The 20026-nt window shown below is 41.7% G+C and overlaps 1 protein-coding gene across 4 annotated transcripts; it reads left to right on the forward strand.

Moving 5' to 3' along the window:
* Positions 1-1830: 1830 nt before the first annotated feature.
* On the forward strand, positions 1831-19506 carry LOC115434304 (serine/arginine repetitive matrix protein 1). 4 transcript variants are annotated; one of them, XM_030156182.1, is made up of 11 exons: positions 1831-1967; positions 2519-2775; positions 2857-3048; positions 3166-3390; positions 4248-4352; positions 4432-4569; positions 4991-5098; positions 5770-5804; positions 6155-8525; positions 9000-9096; positions 17767-19506. In XM_030156182.1, exons 2-11 carry the CDS (start codon positions 2626-2628, stop codon positions 17802-17804), a joined length of 3459 nt encoding a protein of 1152 aa, XP_030012042.1. In that variant the 5' UTR covers positions 1831-1967; positions 2519-2625; the 3' UTR covers positions 17805-19506. The 4 variants fall into 4 exon arrangements, with proteins under 4 accessions (XP_030012042.1, XP_030012039.1, XP_030012040.1 ...); XM_030156179.1 differs by having other exon boundaries at positions 16131-19498; XM_030156180.1 differs by having other exon boundaries at positions 3169-3390; positions 16131-19498.
* Positions 19507-20026: the final 520 nt, after the last annotated feature.

Consider the following 20026-nt stretch of genomic DNA (forward strand, 5'->3'; position numbering starts at 1 on the left):
ACGATAAGGTCACTGACCATTTTCTTAAAAAGGAACGGAGGGCTGAATTTATGTTTAAATGACTTGACAATTTTTTTTGATGTAAGCCGACAATGTGCTTCCCCTGTCTGAAAGACCAGCAGCCACCACTGAATTTTAGTATGTTTATGGTCTTGGCACATGTTGGCAAAATTGCACAAACTATTTAAATTACAAGTGTTCTGGAAGGTTCTTGGGGTCTTTTTTTTTCTTTTAGGCCTATGTTTTACACAGGGAAATGGTTTGGTCGCACTGTTCAGAAACTTGCAAATTAGTCTCAAAGATCAATGTAAAGAATCGTGATGAAATCGAGATTGTGATTTTAGTTTTTTTTTTTTTTTTTTTGTTAATAGTGATATGATATTTTTACCATATCACCCATGTTAGCATTTTTCATGTTTGTTGATTGGACGCTCCAAAGATGAGTTCAGGATGCACTTAGTTGAAGAATTTATTCTGATCCCATGTGAAATATAAAAGCCAGCACTAGTCTCTCTGGACAAGAGCTCCTGCAGTAACTCATGTCTAAGAGCCCCGAATTCCGGGTCTGATTGACAGTTATCTTCTTGGATGACTCCAGCCCAAGCAATAGGTTGGACCTCGCAACATCATCTGACTCTGTCTTCTGATTGGACCTCACTGGGACTTGCCAACTGTCAGGTCATGTCTTGTTACTGGAATGTGCTACGCAAAGTGTCGTGACTGTTGTTTTAGACGTGTATCTATTGGAATGCGAGGTCCTAGCTTCTGTAGCCACAACATCGTCTTCAGTGAGCAGAACTGACTCTGAATCTTGTCAGTACTGGCGTCCATGAGTTTACTGGGAGACAAGCTTCATCACTAGAGAAATATATGAGGTTACTGTGACATTTTAGAGCAGTTCAGAGCAATACTGTTATTATTTTATTATTATTCTTCACCCACCCCTACGACACATAGGTCAAAGATCACCATGAGACACCGACACGTAGGTCAAACCTTCATCCTCGACGTCTCAGTCCTTCGTGTTATTTCCATCGTCGTCTTCTCTGTTTGGTGCGAATCGTCTGTTACTGGTCCTCCTTCTATGGTGACTTCTCTCTGTGTCCTTCCAGACCGGTATGCCAGGCTACCCGGGTCAGATCCACGCCAACATTGGCCCCTTGAAGACAAACGTGACCTTTGACCACCGGGACTGTGGTGTGACGCTGCTGAAGAATGACCACGTCCTGATCAACCTTCTGATCGACATGAATAGCAAGAAGAGGAGGGCGGCCAACATCAAACCCAAGATCCCCTTCACCTTCAGCTACACCAAGGAGAAGAGAGAACTGGTAATCAACAACTAATCAATAACCTTCTCACCTTCAGCTACACTGACAATAAGAGAGAACTGTTTAATGATTAATAATCAATATCCTGGTCCAATTTTCTCAGGTCATTACACATAAAGATGTAATATATTTTACGTCTTATTTTACATAAAAAATATGAGATAAAATTGGTAAGAGACGAGAATAAAAACTTGTCAAGTTTAAAATGGTCTCTTATTTATACCTTAGTTTTTATTTTGTTCATTTTCTTCAGTGGGATGAAAACATGTTTTAATAATCAGAACACAAACACACACTGAACCATTTCATAAATGTTTTAACTGAGAATATGAACAAAATTAACCTTAAAATCAAAAGGCGAATGTATGATACCTAGCATTAACTGAGAATGTCTTCCAGAAACCCTACTCTGGGTTCAGGTCAGACTCTGCATCCCCCTAGTTCCCCTGTGTGTTGATCATCCTCCTCCTTTCTTGGTTTTGTTTTTAGGGCATCATCACGTTTCTGGGAGCTGAAGAAGGAATCGTCAACTCGGACGAACATGGGGAACTTCCCTTCGACATCCTTGAAAACTTCAGTGACACAGAGTTCAGCAGTGAAGACATCCACAAAGAGGTGGAGTTCACGGTGGCCCAGGTGAGTCTGATATTTGCCCAACGACAGGCCACACCATCGCTCATCGCTGATAGATTTTATTATAATGAAAGGTGTTAAAACATAAAACAAGCAGTCATTTGATTTTCATTTTACAGCAATTAGTGCTCATGAAAACAGACTCTGATCTATGAAATAGAGATGAAACAAGGTTTGGGATTGAGGTTTAGTCTGTTCTGTAATTTGGGATCTGTCCTCATTTCTGTTTTTATTTCATGTAATAAACAAGTTTTTCTTTTAGGTGAATCTGTGGCTGAAATGGCCGAAGGGGTATTGTAATTGTTCTGTCATCTGTCTGTCCATTCAACAACATAATCGCATTATCTGAAGAATGCAATGAGATATCTGCACCAGATTTATACTGTTGATGCATCTTGGCATGGAGCAGAAGCCTAGCGAAAATAGGTCACCTTAATCTACTTTTTCAAGGTCAAATGGTGACCTGTCTAAATTACAGCGTAATAAGTTTCAACAGAATCTTACACTATATTGGGCCGAGGGATATGTTTTGTTCATGACCTGGTCGTCTGTAGGTTCAGCTGAAGAAGAGAGCGATCCGTCTGATGAGGACCAGGAAGGTCAACGACAAGATCCTGGAGGAGCAGAAGAAGAGATGTGAGGAGGAGGAGAAAAGAAGAAGATGAAGGAGAATGAGGGGGAGGACAAGAGGAAACAAGAGGAGGATGAGAGAAGGAGGAAGAAGGAGGAGGAAGAGGAGGAGCAGTGCAAAGAGGCAGAGAGGAAGAAGAAGGAGGAGGTAGCAGCAGCGCTTGCCGCCGCCCAACATAAGGTCAGAACCAGACAACCGGGCAGAGCATGGAGGCGGAGCTTTGTCCAGTATTTGTTTTAACCATGTGTGATATTTCCACAGTGGACGCCGTTCGGTTTCAAGATGAGAGCCCCCGACTCCCAGGACGAGATCAGCAAAGACCGATTTGAGGGAACCGTCCTCAAAGCTATCGGCAAACATCCACAGAAAGAGATGAAGAAGGAACCACACAACAAAACCGAGGAGTCAGGAGGAGAAGGAGGAGCTCTGAACGGACAGACGGCCCTCCAACAGGTAGACATACAGTCTGTCCAATCAGACGGCCTGTATCAGAACCTCCAAACATTAACGTCCATCTGAGTTCTGTTCCTCACCATGAAATACACATTAAAATATGAATATTTTCTCTGGCAGGTGAAGATTAAAGAGGAGAAAGAGGACGAGTGGAAACCTGCGGCAGGTGAAGAGCAGAAAGAGATGAAGATCAAGAAGGAGGAGGAGGATGAGGTTGTGATGAAGGCTCAGCTGACCTCTGACCTGGGCCGTCTGGTCATGACCATCGATGGACAACAGAAACAGCTGCCGTTCGGTCCCGAAGACCTTATGACCACTGCCACCATGTTGGACGGAGACAAGGTGAGGACGGACACAAATGTGCATTTTAACCGCAACAAGTTGAAGATGAAGGGAACTTGACGTGTTTCAGACCTGAAGGCGTTCATGGTCCAATGTCCTGGATGCCTCGGTTCTGCAGCTCATTAACCCTGCGTTAGTCTGTTGGGGATTCCAAACATGAGTAGTCCCCTGAGGTGTTTACACACCCCAATACAAAAATGATCATAGTGTTATTTTTATGTAAAATATAGTCATACTGCTAGTTCAGGATATAACTACAATCCCTGTTGAATAATTTGAATTGCTTGTAGCTGGTTGATATTGATAAGACATAATACAATAAATAATAATAATAATGGTGTGCTTCAACACAATAACCACAAGTAGCATTTTATTTCATATTTATATTACAGAGTAGGCTACCGATACATAATATGTAATTATATCTACATATGAATTGTATGTAATTATATATAAATCATAAAAAAATACCTGTTTTAGTCTGGTGGGGTGACTGAAGGCCAAAGCGACATCTACCTCCAAGGACAACTGAGCCACAACTGCGCCACACTACATGTGATACACTCTCGTTGAGTTAGAAGAGTACTAGGAGGGAGAAAAAGAAAGAAGTTGCCAGCTAGAAATTATGAGCACTTGAGCAAAATTGGGGTGACAAAACACCCCAAGGGACTAACACAGGGTTAAGTGGAATCTGTCAGATCTTAGACGTATTTGATCACATTTAATTCGTCCATGTCCAAACCTTCCACTGGACCTTAGAACATGTATGTTACCGACTGGAGTTCAGCTGATCCTGGATCTGAGGCTCATTCTCCTCCAGTCCTGATGTTTCTCCCTCCTTCTCACCTCGTCTGCAGGTTCGCTTTAACATCGCCACAAACCAAAACACTAAGGTGGAACGGGCAACATACGTGGAGATTCTGCCCGATTCGTTCGAAGAATCAACTGAACAGCGTCGACATGTGAGACGTTAATCCTGAAACACTGCTGTCTCAGAGTTTGTCTTCACTCGTGGTCACTGGTGGTTTTGTTGGTTCTCAGGGCATCGTCATCGAGTTCTTGTCCGACTCGGGCCTCATCAAATGCAGTCAGAACCCTCAGCTCTACTTCCACATGTCGGAGGTGATTGAGAGGAAGAAACTGGAGCTCAACGAGAAAGTGGAGTTCAGCGTTGTCCCAGTGAGTTTCCTTCTGTTTGACAGTCTTGATGTTTGAGCTGCTCTTTGACATTGACAGTTAAAATACAGAAGGTTAACTCGCAGAGACACAAAAGTCCAGACCATTACAGCCCGGTTCTCCTGCTTCTCCACAGAACGTCCACAACTGCAGTTGTCCATCCTCATTCTGATTTACTCCATCCATGAATCTAATTAAAACATGTTAATATACAAAAAATAAACACATTTAGGTCATTTATTGGTTAAATGACATAAATAAACATTTACTGTGAAATGAAAATGAAAGCATCACTGATGTTGGCTCAGTTTGAGAAATACAACATGTGACTGACGTGGAGGTTTGACAACAATTTTACTTCAGGTTATGATTCCATAAACACGGTAGTGTTTTCTCCATTGTTCATAGTGTTTGTTTCTTCCAGCATGAGACAGCGGAGGGCGGGAACCAGGCGATCCGGATCAAGCGCTACACTGAGAGCGTCTTCCTTCCAACCAGGAAACTGGGCGGAGTTGGAGCCAACAAAGGAAAGGTGAGGATCGGATGGAACTTATGGAGCCAAAACGAGGACTTTAATGTTTGATTTTTGAAAAGAAAATTTGGCATTGAAAGCACACCCTGAAACTGAAAAGAGAAACATTGGCACTGAAAAACTTGTATTTAAAAAAAAAAACTGTAAAGGCATCAAAACAGGTACTGTCATTCATAATGTTGAAAATCATATTTTTATTTGATGTCACTGTTTGTCCACGTTAATATTACGTAAATAGCTGTCACTGGGTTTGGGAGGATTGGAATAAAAAGCCTTTAAAGGAAGACCTTTATCCTTTGTTTTTTCTGACTAGTCATATTATTGAGTTTACAAGTAGAGCCCTGCTACATGATGTCATTACAATTTATTTTACAATACCATTTTTTCAATGCCAATGTTTCTTTTTTCAGTTTGAGGGTGTGTTTTCAAAGCAAAATTTTATTTTCAACATTAAACATTGAATTACTTGTTTTGGCTCCGTAGGCTTTGGGCTTTAATGATGGAAATATAAAGACTGTTAGTTCAGCCTACAGTGCCTGTGAACTGTGTGTTAAAACTGATTATTTACTCAGTGACTGTTCTAGTTTCATGTAATGACCTAAATGATGGCTGTTCTCAGTTCTGTTGGTTTGTTGATGATCCTTCTCTGACTTTGTGTTTTTTGCCTCTAGATGACCATCAAGCTGACAAAACCAGAAGTAACAGAGTGAGTTTTATCCATTAAACCATGTTTCTGTTATGCAAAGTAATAGAAATTAATTATATATATATATATATATATATATATATATGTATATATATATAAAATAGAGACTAAACAATCGTTATATGAAAACTCGCCACTAAGAGCGTGGTGAGTTTTATTCTATTAACTGTATGTCATCATGGTGATATAGGAGATTGATTTAAGGTCTCGTGTCGTTATCTGCCTCCTGCTCTGAATCGCCTGTAAACCTCACATCAGACCATGACTGCTATTCTGTTATTCTGTTTATAAGGTTTTTGTTTTGACCCAGAGAATCAAAACCAGCAACATGAAGGTCTTGTACATTTCAGGAAGGACAAACCAGACACCGACAAGCTGAAAGCCGTGGTGAAGAGCCTGAGAGCGCAGGACAGCCGGAGCAGAAGGGAATACAGCGCCACCCGGCGGCGCTACAGCAGCAGGAGCAGGAGTCGCAGCAGGAGCAGAGGAAGGACTCGGAGCAGTAGCAGGAGTCCACACAGAGACCAGTTTGGACGAGTAACCAAACGGAAACGCAGCCCTAGCGTCGACCGCGATCGTAAAGGCAGCAGAAGCCGCCGAAGCAGAAGCCATAGCCGAGAGAAGCGGAGCAGACGGACCAGGAGCCGAAGCTTGAGTCGAAGCAGGACTCGCAGCAGGAGTCAGAGCCGAGAAAGGAGCAAGGATCGATCTGGCAAGAGGAGGAGCAAAAGCAGCAGGGAGCGGGAAGACAGTCACCGGAGGAGGAAGGAGTTCAGCCCTCCTCCCTCCAGAAGACCTGGACTCATGGACGATGAGCTGGCGAGGAAGAAGCGTGAGTTGGAGGAGCTCAACGAAATGATTGCCTACAAGAAGTCTCTGGTAGACCCCCGAGGCATGGACCCAGGCCAGAGGACCTGCATTGACTACGACCATGGGAGGATTGCCATCCCACTAACAGAGTATCAACCTGTGCGGTCCATCCTGAAGAAACGGCCAGAAGGTCCCGAGTATCACCACCGACCTCCTCAACCCTATGATGATCCGTATTATGACCGTCCTTACCAAGACCACCGGTACAGTGACCCATACGCTAAACGGTACAGCGATCCCTATACCAGCCATCCCTACCCTGACAGGTCTTACAGTGAGCGACCCTTCAGTGACCGGCCTTATGAGAGTCATGTTTATTCTGAAGGTCCTTATGGTGCCCCTCCTGCTACCAGTCACAGCTACACCGATCGCTATGACGTGTATGATGAACCTTATGATGATCGTTACTCTGACCCACTCTATGCAGACAGACGATACACCCATCCATATCCTCCTTCCAAACGGAGCCAGTCTCCAGAACCCCGCAGATCTTCACCAGATTCCCAGTCCACCCCAGTTCCTGGTTCCTCCACCCAGAACCTCAGCGCACGTCCTTCTGCTGGACCTCCTTTCAGACCCCCATCCCCGGCAGATTCTCCTCCTCGAAGTCCATCCCCCAAACCTAAAAATACAACACCACCTCCAGTTGAGAAACCGCCCCTGGATCGTTTCCTTGACATGTTAAATAAAAAGAAGACAGACACTGGGAAAGTATCGGAACCCATCGTTCATGATGACCTCTTACCTCATGAACGAGCCCTCCAAGATGGCAGGGGTTTCTCCAGGATTGTAGGTTTGACTCAAGAACAAGCAAGCACGAATTTACCTCACGAAATGGAACTGAAACCACGTAGCCCTAAATCCTCCTCAGCTGAAAGAATAACCAAGGAACTGAGCAACACCGAGGAACCTTACGACAAGATCCAGAGTCTGCTCCGAACCATCGGCCTCAAACTCAGCACAGGAGACATGTCCAAACTGTCCAGTCGAACCCAGGAGGCGATCTACAGCCCCAAGTCCACCTCTGCAGAAAGAGACATTCAGAGAGAAGAACAAAGAACCCCTAGAACTGGTTCTGTTGAATCGGATCGTACCCATTCCCCATCTCCTGCCAGGTCCTCCAGTTTGGAGCCAAGGCATAAGGTGGTCAACGAGTATGAAGGATTCCTGGATCAGCAGGAGTTGGAGGTGCTGCAGAAGGCACAACAATTGCAGAATCTCACCAGGACGATGGGTGGTACTTCCACCACTGCTCCAGCACCCAAACCTCCTCCTGGATCGCCACCCACCCAGTACAAACACCTACCTCCATCACTGAGCTGGTCCCTGGATGCACCCCCCTCCTCACAGAGCTCCTCATCTCTGACTCAAACACCAACTACACCTGCTGAACCAGCTCCGAAACTCACCAGGCCTCCTCCAGGACCTCCTCCTGGGCCTCCACCACGCCGCGCTTCTCTGCAGACTCCTCCAGGACCTCCGCCTGGTCCTCCCCCCCGGCGTCCTCCTGGACAGCCTCCATTCATTCCCACCTCCGGTCATATCTTTCCATTCATTGGTCAGTCCTCAACAGCTCCTCCCACCGCTTCCTCTGGTAGTTCACAACTTCCACCCACAGCTGCAACTGCTCCATCATCAACACCAGCAACATCAACTTCCTCAAGCAATGAAGAGGCAGCCATTTCTACAACGGTGGCCAGATGTCTGAAGGTGATTGAGACAGTGAAATCTCTGGCAGTGCAACCTCCTACCAAACCGGTTAAATCTGTCCAGTTCAGTTTACCCTCCACCTCCACACCTCAAGCCTCAACAGAGACGGAAGACGAAACCAAGACCCTCCAGACAGAAAAGGTAAGACCAGCAGTCTACACATGTCAACAGGTTGTGGGTGGGGGTAGGACAGAGAGATGTTTTCTGAATCAGAATGTGGCAGGATGTACCACATCTGCCCCAAAAAAACTGATAAAGATGTGTCTTCAACCGTGGGTGGAGGTGGAACCACGATTGTCTCACATCCTAATGACCTTCTTCCACGATGGTAGGGCCAGTTGGTGTTGAAGTTTTTCAACACTAGTACCTTGGCTTCAACATCTAACTTGAACAACACTTTTTGCAACGGTTATAAAATTAACAAAAATGAAAATCCCTGGTTCAGTTCAATGTATGACAGATTCACAAACAGACCTTCTTATTACCAGAGGTGGAGATGGATAAAGCTGAGGAGTGATGTCTCATCAGAATAAGGAGTTTATTTAGCATTGGAGGAAAACGTTGAAGCTTTACGTGTTTGTTCTGTGGATGTTGATGAGATTTGTGTTTTTGCAGACGGATTTGTTTAACCAGAGGGTGATGGAGAAGAGAGAGCTTGAATATCAACGCAAAAAACAAGAGAAGAACAAAGATGGTGCAGAGATCAGTCCAGGTATCCAAGCGTCTTTCATTGATGTTTAACCTTCTGTCTTTACGTGGAATCGTAGGGTTAAAGTCTTTGTTACTCATCAGATTTTAGATGTAGATGACTGAACGTTGCACAGATTGATCCTGCATGTCCTGATCTTTACTCAACAGCTAAGACGAGGGATAAAAGCTCTGGTTTCTTTTTTGTTTTTCTTTGTTTAGACCAGTATATAAGCAGATTTTCCTCCCATCCGGTTGTCCAGGTTTTGGTGAGGAGCTGACGGAACTTTAACCATGTGTAGAACCTGGTGTATGTAGTGGAAATGTGAAATTATGTTGGACGCTTCTCCGTCAGGTCATCTGCCTGTAGTTTCTCATAAATCAGAGCTAGTTTGGGTTTTCAGCTCCAACTCTGTTAATCAGATGTTTGTCGCCTGTTCATGGTTTATTCTTGTTTCAGTTTTGATAGAGGTCGACCATCACATGAAGAAGGTTTTGTTCCTGGAAAGTAGAACTGAACGTATATTGGTGTTTCCGCTGTGTGCTTTCACACTAACAGCGTCATCTGGTTGGAGTTTGACAAGAAATACACGATCGACATATTCACCGCCACGTCTCGCACCCGCGCTGAACCTGCGTTGAACAAGCATTGAACCCGCGTTGAGCCCAGGGTTTCTGCAGGTTCTGTAATGTTGCATTCAATACAACTCCAGTGAGTGACTGAAGTGTTTCACAGTTTTACTGGTTATGTTCAGTAGTTTTATTTATTCTTTCAGTTTCAGTTTACTTCTAGTTTCTACCCTCGGCCACACTAGCCACAGGGTATTGTCATCAGTTGGTCGTTCGTCTGTCCCTCCGTCTATCCGTCCGTCTGTCCAAAACTTTGGCATGCACTTATAAGTCAGGCCAGTGGGTGGCAGTAGTGTACTTGATAAGTCAGGCCGAGGGTTTTCAAGCGCACGCATGTTATGTTTTTTTTTTTTTAAGGATTAGTTTTACTTGCATTTAGGAACCAGAGCTAAAGTGAAAACTTTAACAAGTGGAAACTGAAAATAAAAGAATTTTTCATTATATTTTTTTAGTCCAGTTAATTTTTGGTTCACTGATAGTTTAGCCTTTGTTTTTTCTGCTTAGTTATTTGTTTTAGATCTAGTGACATTAGGGTCAGGGGTCATGGAGAACCAATTCTCCTTCCAAATGGAGCCACTCTCCAGTAACCTGCAGATCAGGGTTCTTTAGGGTTAGGGTCCTAAACCCTAACCTGAGCACTCAGACTTTCACATGTAAAGAAGTCGTTTTATGATTATTTTACGATTTTATCGAGACCTCGTCTGTGCGAGTGAAATGAGTGTGAATCAGGTTGATAATGGTCTGAACAGTATTAACTTAGTGAAACCTGCAGAAACCCTGGACCCTGAACCTTGGACTCTGGACCCTGAACCCTGTGGTGAAGGTTCAGTTCAGGGCAGTGTTGTTACCGTGATCAAGAGAAGAAGCCAACTGCAAAGTAACATCTTCATTTTCATTTTTTGACTTTAACTAGATTTAGAGGAAAACATTCAGGTCTAGAAGACGTTTCTAATAATAGGACAATGTTAGAAGGTTAGATAGACATGTATAATGTTAAAAATACTGGATTTCATTTGAGTACCAGTTGTAAGTTTAATTTTTTTTGTGTAAAAGTTATTGTTTTTATACTGTTTAGTGTCTGATTGCAGTGTTTTGAGTCAGATATTGTTTTTACACATAGGTCAGATTAAATCCAGTTTGCGTTTACTCATGTAGGTCATCTTCATGTTTCCATCTCCTCAGTCCAAATGGTAAGTTTCATATGTTTTTGTTTAATAAGAATCATTGATGTAAAGAAATAGAATCCGACCTGTCGATGAAGAAATGACAGGGAAACTACGTATTTACGTATTAAATCCAAACCTGAACGAGCTTTAAGCATCAGTTCTGGGTTATATTTGGTCTGATATTTATCACCATTAAAGAACATTTTATTGCTTAAATACAAATCCTACAATTGGTAGCACCAGGTGATAGTTCCACATTAACTCCAGTCTACTGTCGTTAAACTTAGACTAAATTAGTCTTAACTTGCCACCATGGAGGTCGTGACATTCAGCTCATACTTAAACATGTGACCAGACAGTTTTGGACTCATTTTAGATATTTTCAGTCTCGGGCCTTTCACAGACATGGCTTAAACTGTCCAGGGTTCAGTTTTTCTAGATGACACCATCTAGATTTCCCTTTAAAGCTGATGTAAATAGCACTGATTTCTGCGTTGACGTATCTGAAGGCGTAACAGAAGTTGCTTCATTGTAGGAGTGGGTTCTCCCGGTTCTTCTTAACATTTGTATCTCCATGCATGTGTATTATTATGGTATTTAATACATTCATTCAGGTGACGTTCAGTGTGTCACACTTATTCTGATCTAAGCCATGTTCATGAAAGACCTCCGAGTTTACTGAACCTTCACTAGCAGACTCAACGCTGACGCACGTTGAATGGTTTATTGTCTACAGAGGTTTGTTTCACGTCCAGTCTGAAGGATATTTAATATTTTAGACCGACCGGTGCTCCCATTAGTAATAAAGCTGTTCAGGGTAAGTCAAGTCTCTTCTATTCTATTCACACTGCTCATGTAAAATGATCACACTTTAGTCTGATTAATGATCTGTTAGAATAATGGACTGTTTTTTTTCCTAGTCATCTAATATTTTAATGATACATAAAACAGAATTGAGGGGTTTGTTGTTATGTACTCATTTCTCTGAGATTTAAAAAAAAGAGATACGATTTGTGACGACATATAGGAAGACGATTATTCAACAAAATCAGCTAAATGTCTAATCTGTTTTTATTAGAGAAACCCTCATATCTATGTGTTGTGACATTTCACAGGACACGTTCTAGAGGGAACACATTAATTGTGTATTTTTTAAGCAACACGTTCATGTTTCCACTCTCCAGTGTTTTAATACTGCCATACCATGGCCCCGTTTAGCATCAAATTAATGTTGGATTAACACAGACTCACAAAGATAATCATCACCTGAAGGTTTGTCAGTTTATGCAGTAGATTCGACCAATGAAATCAGTCCACCTAGTGTCAGATCAGGAAGCTGACGTTGAAGGCTTCCGTCACCATCTAGGGGTAGGTTCAATGTCCATAGTGTAGTCCAATCAGATCAAACTACGGTTCCATCATCATGTAGGGGGCGGTTCCGTGTCCATAGTTTAGTCCAATCAGATCAAACCACGGTTCTGTCACTGTCTCATATGTTATTTAATAATGGATTTGAATTATTAATATTGTTTATTGGTGTCATGCATCAGCGTTTGTGCGTCAGATGTGTAGACTCATTAGTTCACTGTAACTTCTGTTCGGTGTTTTTATCTGGTTCATCTTTCTGCATGTCATCATTTATTAGCAACGCTGACTTTAGGTGTTTTTGCACCGTCCTGTTCGTGTTTTAATGTTTACTAGTGATGTGTGAGTCCTGTAATTTAAAATTCGTGAGTCATTTTACAGAGTCGTGAGTCATGATTCCTCATCTGTATTAACTCTTTCACTGACTCGTCCATGCTAATGCTAGTTGGTTAACAGAAAAGAAGAGACCCGATGGCATGTCACTACTGTACAGCTGCATTTGTATAAATACATCAGGTTAATTGCTGTATTAACCCTGTTTCAACTCAACTGCCCCTTTTAACTCTTTTATGATCTGTGGATGATTGAATTGACGTTCACCTCCAGGGAGGCGCTCACCTGCCTGAGTTAAAGGCCCAATTCACCCCTTGGCCCTTGTATTTGGCACTACCCCTTGAAACGGAGTTGCAATAGGTAGGGGTTGAAACATTCCCCTGTGAAATGGGACAACCCTTCGAGACCATCAATACCACTATAAACAGATGCGACAACTTTGTTGGCAAAAGACTACGCCATGCTGTCAGCAGCTGTAACCATGTCTGTTGCATGGGTGTTGGGCATCTTTTTACGGCTATCAACTGCAAACTGCAGAAATGCGATCTATAATACATGAAAAAGGCATTAAATGGATGATCAAATTATTCAGTAATTTATGGAGAAAGTACTTACATTTGTGTTTTTCATCACACTGCTACACTTTTTAGTTGTGTTTACTTGAATCTTGCCGATGATTCAAACAGAATTATGGGAAATATCTCATACCCCTCCATTTGTAGTGTGGTCCTAAAAAATCTCAGTTTCAAGGGCCAAACAGCCCCTACCCCTTAGCCCTTCCTCACTGACTCATGGAGAATCGGGACACCCCTACCCCTTCACATGAACACACAAAATGGAGGGGTAGGGGTAAGGGGTGAATTGGGATTGGGCTAAAGTCTGAGTTTCTGAGCAACAGCGTAGAAAGAAATTATTCACGATATACGTTATGTTTGTGTCACAGATGTAACCAGTAATTTTACTGGTATGAGTCAGCAGGGACTGGGAGTGGGTGGAGCCTGTGTGACTGACTCACAGACTCAAAAACCTGATTCTCTTTGAGTCACTCATATAAACTTTAGTCAGTACAAAGAATTGAATTTCCCATCACTAATGTTTTCTGGGTCCAGTGTCTGGTTAATGTCACGCCGACAAACTCTGGCGTAAGAACAAATGTAACATGGATGAAATCTGCTTTAACGTAGAATCGGTTAACATGGACTCAGAACATACATAGAGTTCATGGTGTCGAAGACAGAATTTACATAAAGTGTAATGTGTTCAGAAATGACAGGATGACTGTTTGACTTCAGAGTCTTCATTTAATTAAGTGGTTTGTATTTTTTATCATCAATGTTTTTCTAAAGTTGAAGTTTTCCACGTGGCTGAGGTTCCTTCAGGTATTGTAGACATCACTGTTTTTGTACAAAGCATCGTCACAAAGTACAGGCAAAAATAATTGGTACAGTTTCCTTTCAGTTAAATGCTACAGACTTGATTATAATCACAACTAGGACCAGTTTGAGCTCATTTCACGTCCACGGGTCTAATCTCGTGTCACTCTTTGGACTTGAAGACGTGATGAAGATATGATTTCCCTCTCATCGTGAATCTGACGCTGACAGGTTCATACGTGTTTCAGACCGTGTTTATCGGCGTAAACCGTAGTTCGTCTGCGTTCCTCCTTCGTTTTGCATAAATAAATCCTCTGAGGCTCCATCTTTACCGTTACATAACCTGCTCAGGTAAATACCAGTGTGACCAGTTTAGACCACTATAGACAAGTCTGAAGACAATGAGGTCCAGCACGGAGTCAGGAACAGAAATGGAACTGACCTAGTGTAGTTTGACATATTTATTAATGGTGTAATTATTAAATAAAAAGCCATGTGTTCTTACGTGAGTTCGTGTAAACGATCAGTCATGGCTCATCTGTAATTAACCTGATACAAGAGAAAGCAAATGTTAAATTTACACTTTTATGTTTAATTCAGTGTTTGATGTTAAATTCTATTTCTTTTGTCTGGACGATGTACTGGACTTCACATTTTGGAAAATGAATAGAAATGAGTGAGAATAAGGTGATTAATAATTGAACTGATAGTAATTAAACAAATGGCTTTAATTTTGGGTTTGTTTCTATGTAAACCTGGTTATGATAGATCTACATGAACCAAGTTGTTCACTACGGCAAAAATCTAAAGTAAATCTGATTCCAGCTTGTTGAGGATTTAGTGAAAACTTGAGTTTTTCTGTTGAAGTGACTCATGAAGGTTTGATTGAAAGTGTTTTGACAGTAAAGGTAGGTGACTGTTTCATTCTTTAAACATTATATGAGTCGGATGTTGTGAATATTTACTGAAAAGGCCAGTTTATCATCTGGACAAACATCGACCACATCGTTCTGTGACATTTTCCAACTCTGTCTAATTTTAGGATGTTCTCGGATCATTATTACATGAAAAAGAGTTAAGGTGTAAAAGTCTATGATGAAACTGTAGTAGATATTTAGATGTTAGTGAGAATGTAGCTAGAATAATATGAGAGTATGGAACACGAGGAGGAGGATGTTTGTAAAAACTAAGGCTGGTTTCATAAAGACAGACTGACTTGATCCAGACAGACGGACGTATATTCACAGGTGAAGAACCCAAACGACAACGACTTGGACGATGACAAACATGTCAGAAAACATCCAGAATTAAGAGTCGGATAGAACCTGATGTTGATGATCTGGTACGAGGACTGGACCTGCCGGAACCAACAACATTTAGCATCTTCATGTCAACAGCAGTGTAGTTTTCACACGTAGAACACTGATTTTTAGGTTCTTTCATCATCCGACAGAACAGAGACATGTGTTCTCCGTTCAGGGCTCAGAGGAAACGTCATTCTGTTCTCTGAGCTTGTTCTTGACTCCTCATCATCTTCTTGTGTGGTGTCCGACGGCTGCTGTTTGATTGGCCAGAACTTTGAAGTGGGTTTGGTTAAAAATGGTTAAAGGTTAATTTGCGTTATTATCCGCGTATGAATAGTATCTAGCATTAGCACGTACACACATTAACATCAGTGAGCCGTCATTGAAGGCCTAGGAGACCAACAACAGATTTGCATCAGCACCACAGTGAAAATAATTAGCCTATATAGACCTGTTTTAAATGTAGGAGAGAACAGGTAACATCAACACAGACGGACTGAGGAAAGTGATAAAATGAAAAACAGAGGACTTCCAGTTCTACAGTTTCTTGTAACGTATGAAATGTCCTGAACAGAACTAACTTTATTGTTTCCACCTCAAGAAAATGGACACATTTCTCTGTTCTTGTAGAGGATGGAATAGTCTTTAGCCAAATCCAGGATATCAAACCAAACATAACCACACCTTATCTGGACGTCGGTCCACCGTCGACGTTTCTGGAATTCAATCTAAGACCATCTGCAGATGATTTTCAGCTTTGGTAAAATCTCAATGTCAGACTTTGTGAAACCAGCCTGTTTGTTGTTGTATAGTCGTAGTTTTTGAGGCTGATAGAAGTGGTGTTGGTTAGTAAAATGTGACTTAACATGGTTTTGTTAACATTTGTAGGTAAGCCCATTGGCAGCGAGCAGAAGAATGTCTGGATCTGCGGCCACTCACTGGTTTACTGGGCGGAGTCTCGGTCCAAGTCTGCAGAGGTAGGTGTTCACCTGGACCTGGATCCGCGCAAGATGGCACTTTGGTGGAAGGGTGTCCAGGGCATGACGTGGCCCCAGCTGCTGCCTCAGCTCCACCAGCTGAAGGTCACCTGGCCCAACCCCGACATCCTCATCATGCACCTGGGGGGCAACGACCTGAGCACCGACAGCCCCACCGACCTGCTGGCGTCCGTCAGGAGGGACCTGACGTCCATGAGGACCATCTTCCCCCGCTGCATGCTCGTCTGGTCCTATATTCTGCCCCGCAGGGTGTGGCGCCACTCACCCGACAGTTACGAGGTAGACCTAGTCCGGACCACGGTGAACCGCCGCATCCACAGCATTGTGTCGGAGCTGGGCGGGGCCTCTCTGACCCACGACAACATCCGCTGTGGAACCAACACAGGCCTGTATCGGGCCGACGGCATCCACCTGTCACCCAAAGGCATCGACATGTTCAACCTCAACTTGCGGGATTTCCTGGAGAAGTGGGAAGCGGAGGTGAACAAAAGCGAGTGAAGATCGGTCCGGGTGGGCTTAGGGTTAGAGGTGTCGGTTCAGAGCTGAAAATACTTTAAAGAATCCAGTGGTGATGGTGGTTTTAGCTTCAGCCTCATGTCGACCTGCTTGACGTTGACTCTGACCTTCAGTTTATTCTTCAAGTCGTCATCAAACAGTTGAGCTTTAGTCACAGGTTTGTTTTTTATCCTTGTTTCTGGTCAGTCTTAAATATTGAAAGGATCATTTCTTCTGTGTCTTTTTGTTTGGCTGAAGAGAAAGGAAATAAATAGTGAATTGTTTTTATGACTCATGTCAAACTTGTGTCCTGTTGTTTTTATCACATATGTGACGTTTAACACAGAACCAGAGAAGTATGACAAACATTAAGATATAGAAATGAAAAAAAAAAAAAAAACACACTTTAATGGATCAGTCATAAATGTGACCAAAGAAACTTCAGTCAGAAAAGAGAAACTCATTTGTGAAAACTTCTTGTTTTGTGTCTTAATGTTACTTCTGTCTTGTTGCGTCTTTCATATTTACATTTTTTAGGTGGTTTTTCAACATCTAATCAGGAAAGAGTCTTGTACATTTTCATTTCTATTTTCATAAACTCAGTTTCTCCATATATTCATCCTTTCATAAAATATGAGCTTATTCTTCTTTTATACCCCCCTCCTGTCCATGGGGGTGGGTTTTGTAATAGTAGGAATTCTGTCCGTCTGAGGTTTTTGACCAATTTCTGGAAGACTGTTCATCCAATTCATCAGATAAAATGCAATCAGACTGAGTTAAAACTTGGTTTGACTGAACTACCAAAAAAGGAGAGTGATTTAGTTGAATCTAGTTTGCTATTCTCTGTAACATTCACCATTAATCTCTGGCAGGGGTGTCAGTGAGCAAGAGGGGTGAGGCTAATAGTAAGCTCCGCCCACTTCCACACTTGTCTTATAACAAATTAATTCTTCAGTTTGACTCTGGACTCATGTTCGTTCTCTGGTCGTTTTTGGCGGTGACGTCCAGGTGAGTCTGTGTTTTGTGTGCAGGTTCAGGTGGAGGCGGAACTCAGCACGACCAGAGATGATCACATGACCCCAACCTTGGCCATGATGTCCACAACTACAGCTCAATGTGACAAATGTGACATTTGATGCGTGTTTGTCTTTGGTTTCATCCACTAAACCAGAGTCTGACGCAGGCCTGTGGCATTCTGGGAAAACATTAATATCTGAAGTATTTTAGGAGACGTTACATTTACCACAAAAAACAACCAGTCTCATATTTGATTAGAATGTGCAGACGTTTGCCTAAAAGGTTCAGATGAATCCAAGTATTGTTGATTTTTTATCCTGTTTGGTTTCAATCTAAAGTTAAAACTCAACCAGAGATTCTGTTGATTCATAAACCACATCATGGGTTAAAGCAGCCAAATGATCCGATGAGTCTATCAAATGTGAGAAGTTTCTGAGATTAAAAACCCTGATGAATAAACTGGAGGAAAAGAAATGAACCAAATCATGTTTGATGACTCATGACATAGTCCAGTTTTAGTTAATGACGCCTTTGGTTTGTTCTTCAGACTCTGAAAAATAAAATATTAAATACATGAAAGATCAGAATCTGAGCAGTTTTACATCAGATTAAAACAGACTGTAAACACAAACCCCTGCTTCAGGAGAAAACCTTTAAAACTTGGATTCAGGTCTGTTCCATTCACCAGGTCTAAGAGCAGAAGCTGACGACAGCGTGACAGAAACTGGAAACAAAAGTCCAAATGGTTTTAGTCGAAAATTCAAAGTTCATCTGTTCAAGAATTCACATCAACCATGAACAAACAGATGACGTCAGAAACCAGACATGACTAAAGCCTGAACTGGGTCAATGTTGGACATTTTTAATGAGTTTGGTCTCAACAGTAGAACCGACGTCTGAACAGGTTCACTAAATAAACTCCAGGTTGGGTCTCATTCATCACTGTCATTAATTAATAATAATTATCAGAAAACTCACTTATTTTTCTTAATAAATCTTGGGTTGTTGGTGGATGTTAAGGTTATTCACATTTTGTGTAAAACAATATTTTCACAATGTAAATGTACTTTTTTTGCACGAAAAAGTGTGGATTTGTCATTTTTATTTCTATGTTATGTTGGTCGGAAGTAAAATGAGTTTGACATCAGTGATGTGAATCCTCAGGTTGAAGACGATCAACGTGCTTTCACGTGACACCAACAGATGAACACGGGAGATGAAAAGGTTTGGAATTTACTGGACTTGGTGGGGTTAATGTGATCATGTGACCATTAGAAATGCCATTCATCCTCTAACGTTAATGTTGGAACCATGTGTTTAAGAGAACAGAGATGACTGATGAAAGTATGAAATGTAGAAACCTGCTGGTGTCGATGTTCGCTCAGAGAAGCAGAAAATTGCATGAAAACTCAAATAAATGACCAGAGTCGACCATTTAAACATGATAATTCAAGTTCTGATGAAAACCTGCTCAGATCTTTAGAATGAAACCAGTTTACTGTGAAAAAAGACAGACCAACTTCGTGGATGGAAGATGCCCATGCTCTGATAAAAGAAAGACAAATCCAGTTTTATCATGACACAAACAGACCCTGCTGACTGACTGTCCATCCGTCCACATACTTCTGTCCACGTGTCCAGAACTCTGGTTGGTGGATAAACCTGTAAATAAGATCTTCATATTTCATTGTACATATATGTAAATATTAAATCTTTACTCAATTGTTTAATAAAATATTAACATGGTTTTTGCATTTGATTCTGTTTGTAAATAAATATGGAACATTTTACAACAGTTTATTCATAAATATTTATATAGATGTTCAATTCAATAAGGAGTTTTACATTAACTGATAAAGGAGTAATTCATAATCAATTTGATTTATTTTCTCTGTAATGCTTTCTATAATGTATTTATATGTATCTATGGGTTTTGTTTTTTAGATATTTGTGTTTTTCAGTTTTAATTGATAATCATCTTATTTCAGCCTTAAATGATGTTATTCATTATCAGATTATACAAGACTCAGAATTATGATAAAGATCATTCAGAGCGAATCTCACATTTACTTTTGTTAAGATGAAAACTGGATAAAGTCAAAACACGATGATAAAACATGTTATAGAAGATGTGTCACTGTATGAAGGAAAACAAGCTGTTTATGAAGAATCAGCAGTGGTTGAAGTAGCATTTCTTTGACTAAGTGGCTGTTGCCACCGTCCTGTGGGACTACATATCCCATAGACCAGGGGTGTCAAACTCCAGTCCTTGAG

Source organism: Sphaeramia orbicularis, chromosome 15 (genome assembly GCF_902148855.1).
Source record: "Sphaeramia orbicularis chromosome 15, fSphaOr1.1, whole genome shotgun sequence".
NCBI lineage: Eukaryota > Metazoa > Chordata > Actinopteri > Kurtiformes > Apogonidae > Sphaeramia > Sphaeramia orbicularis.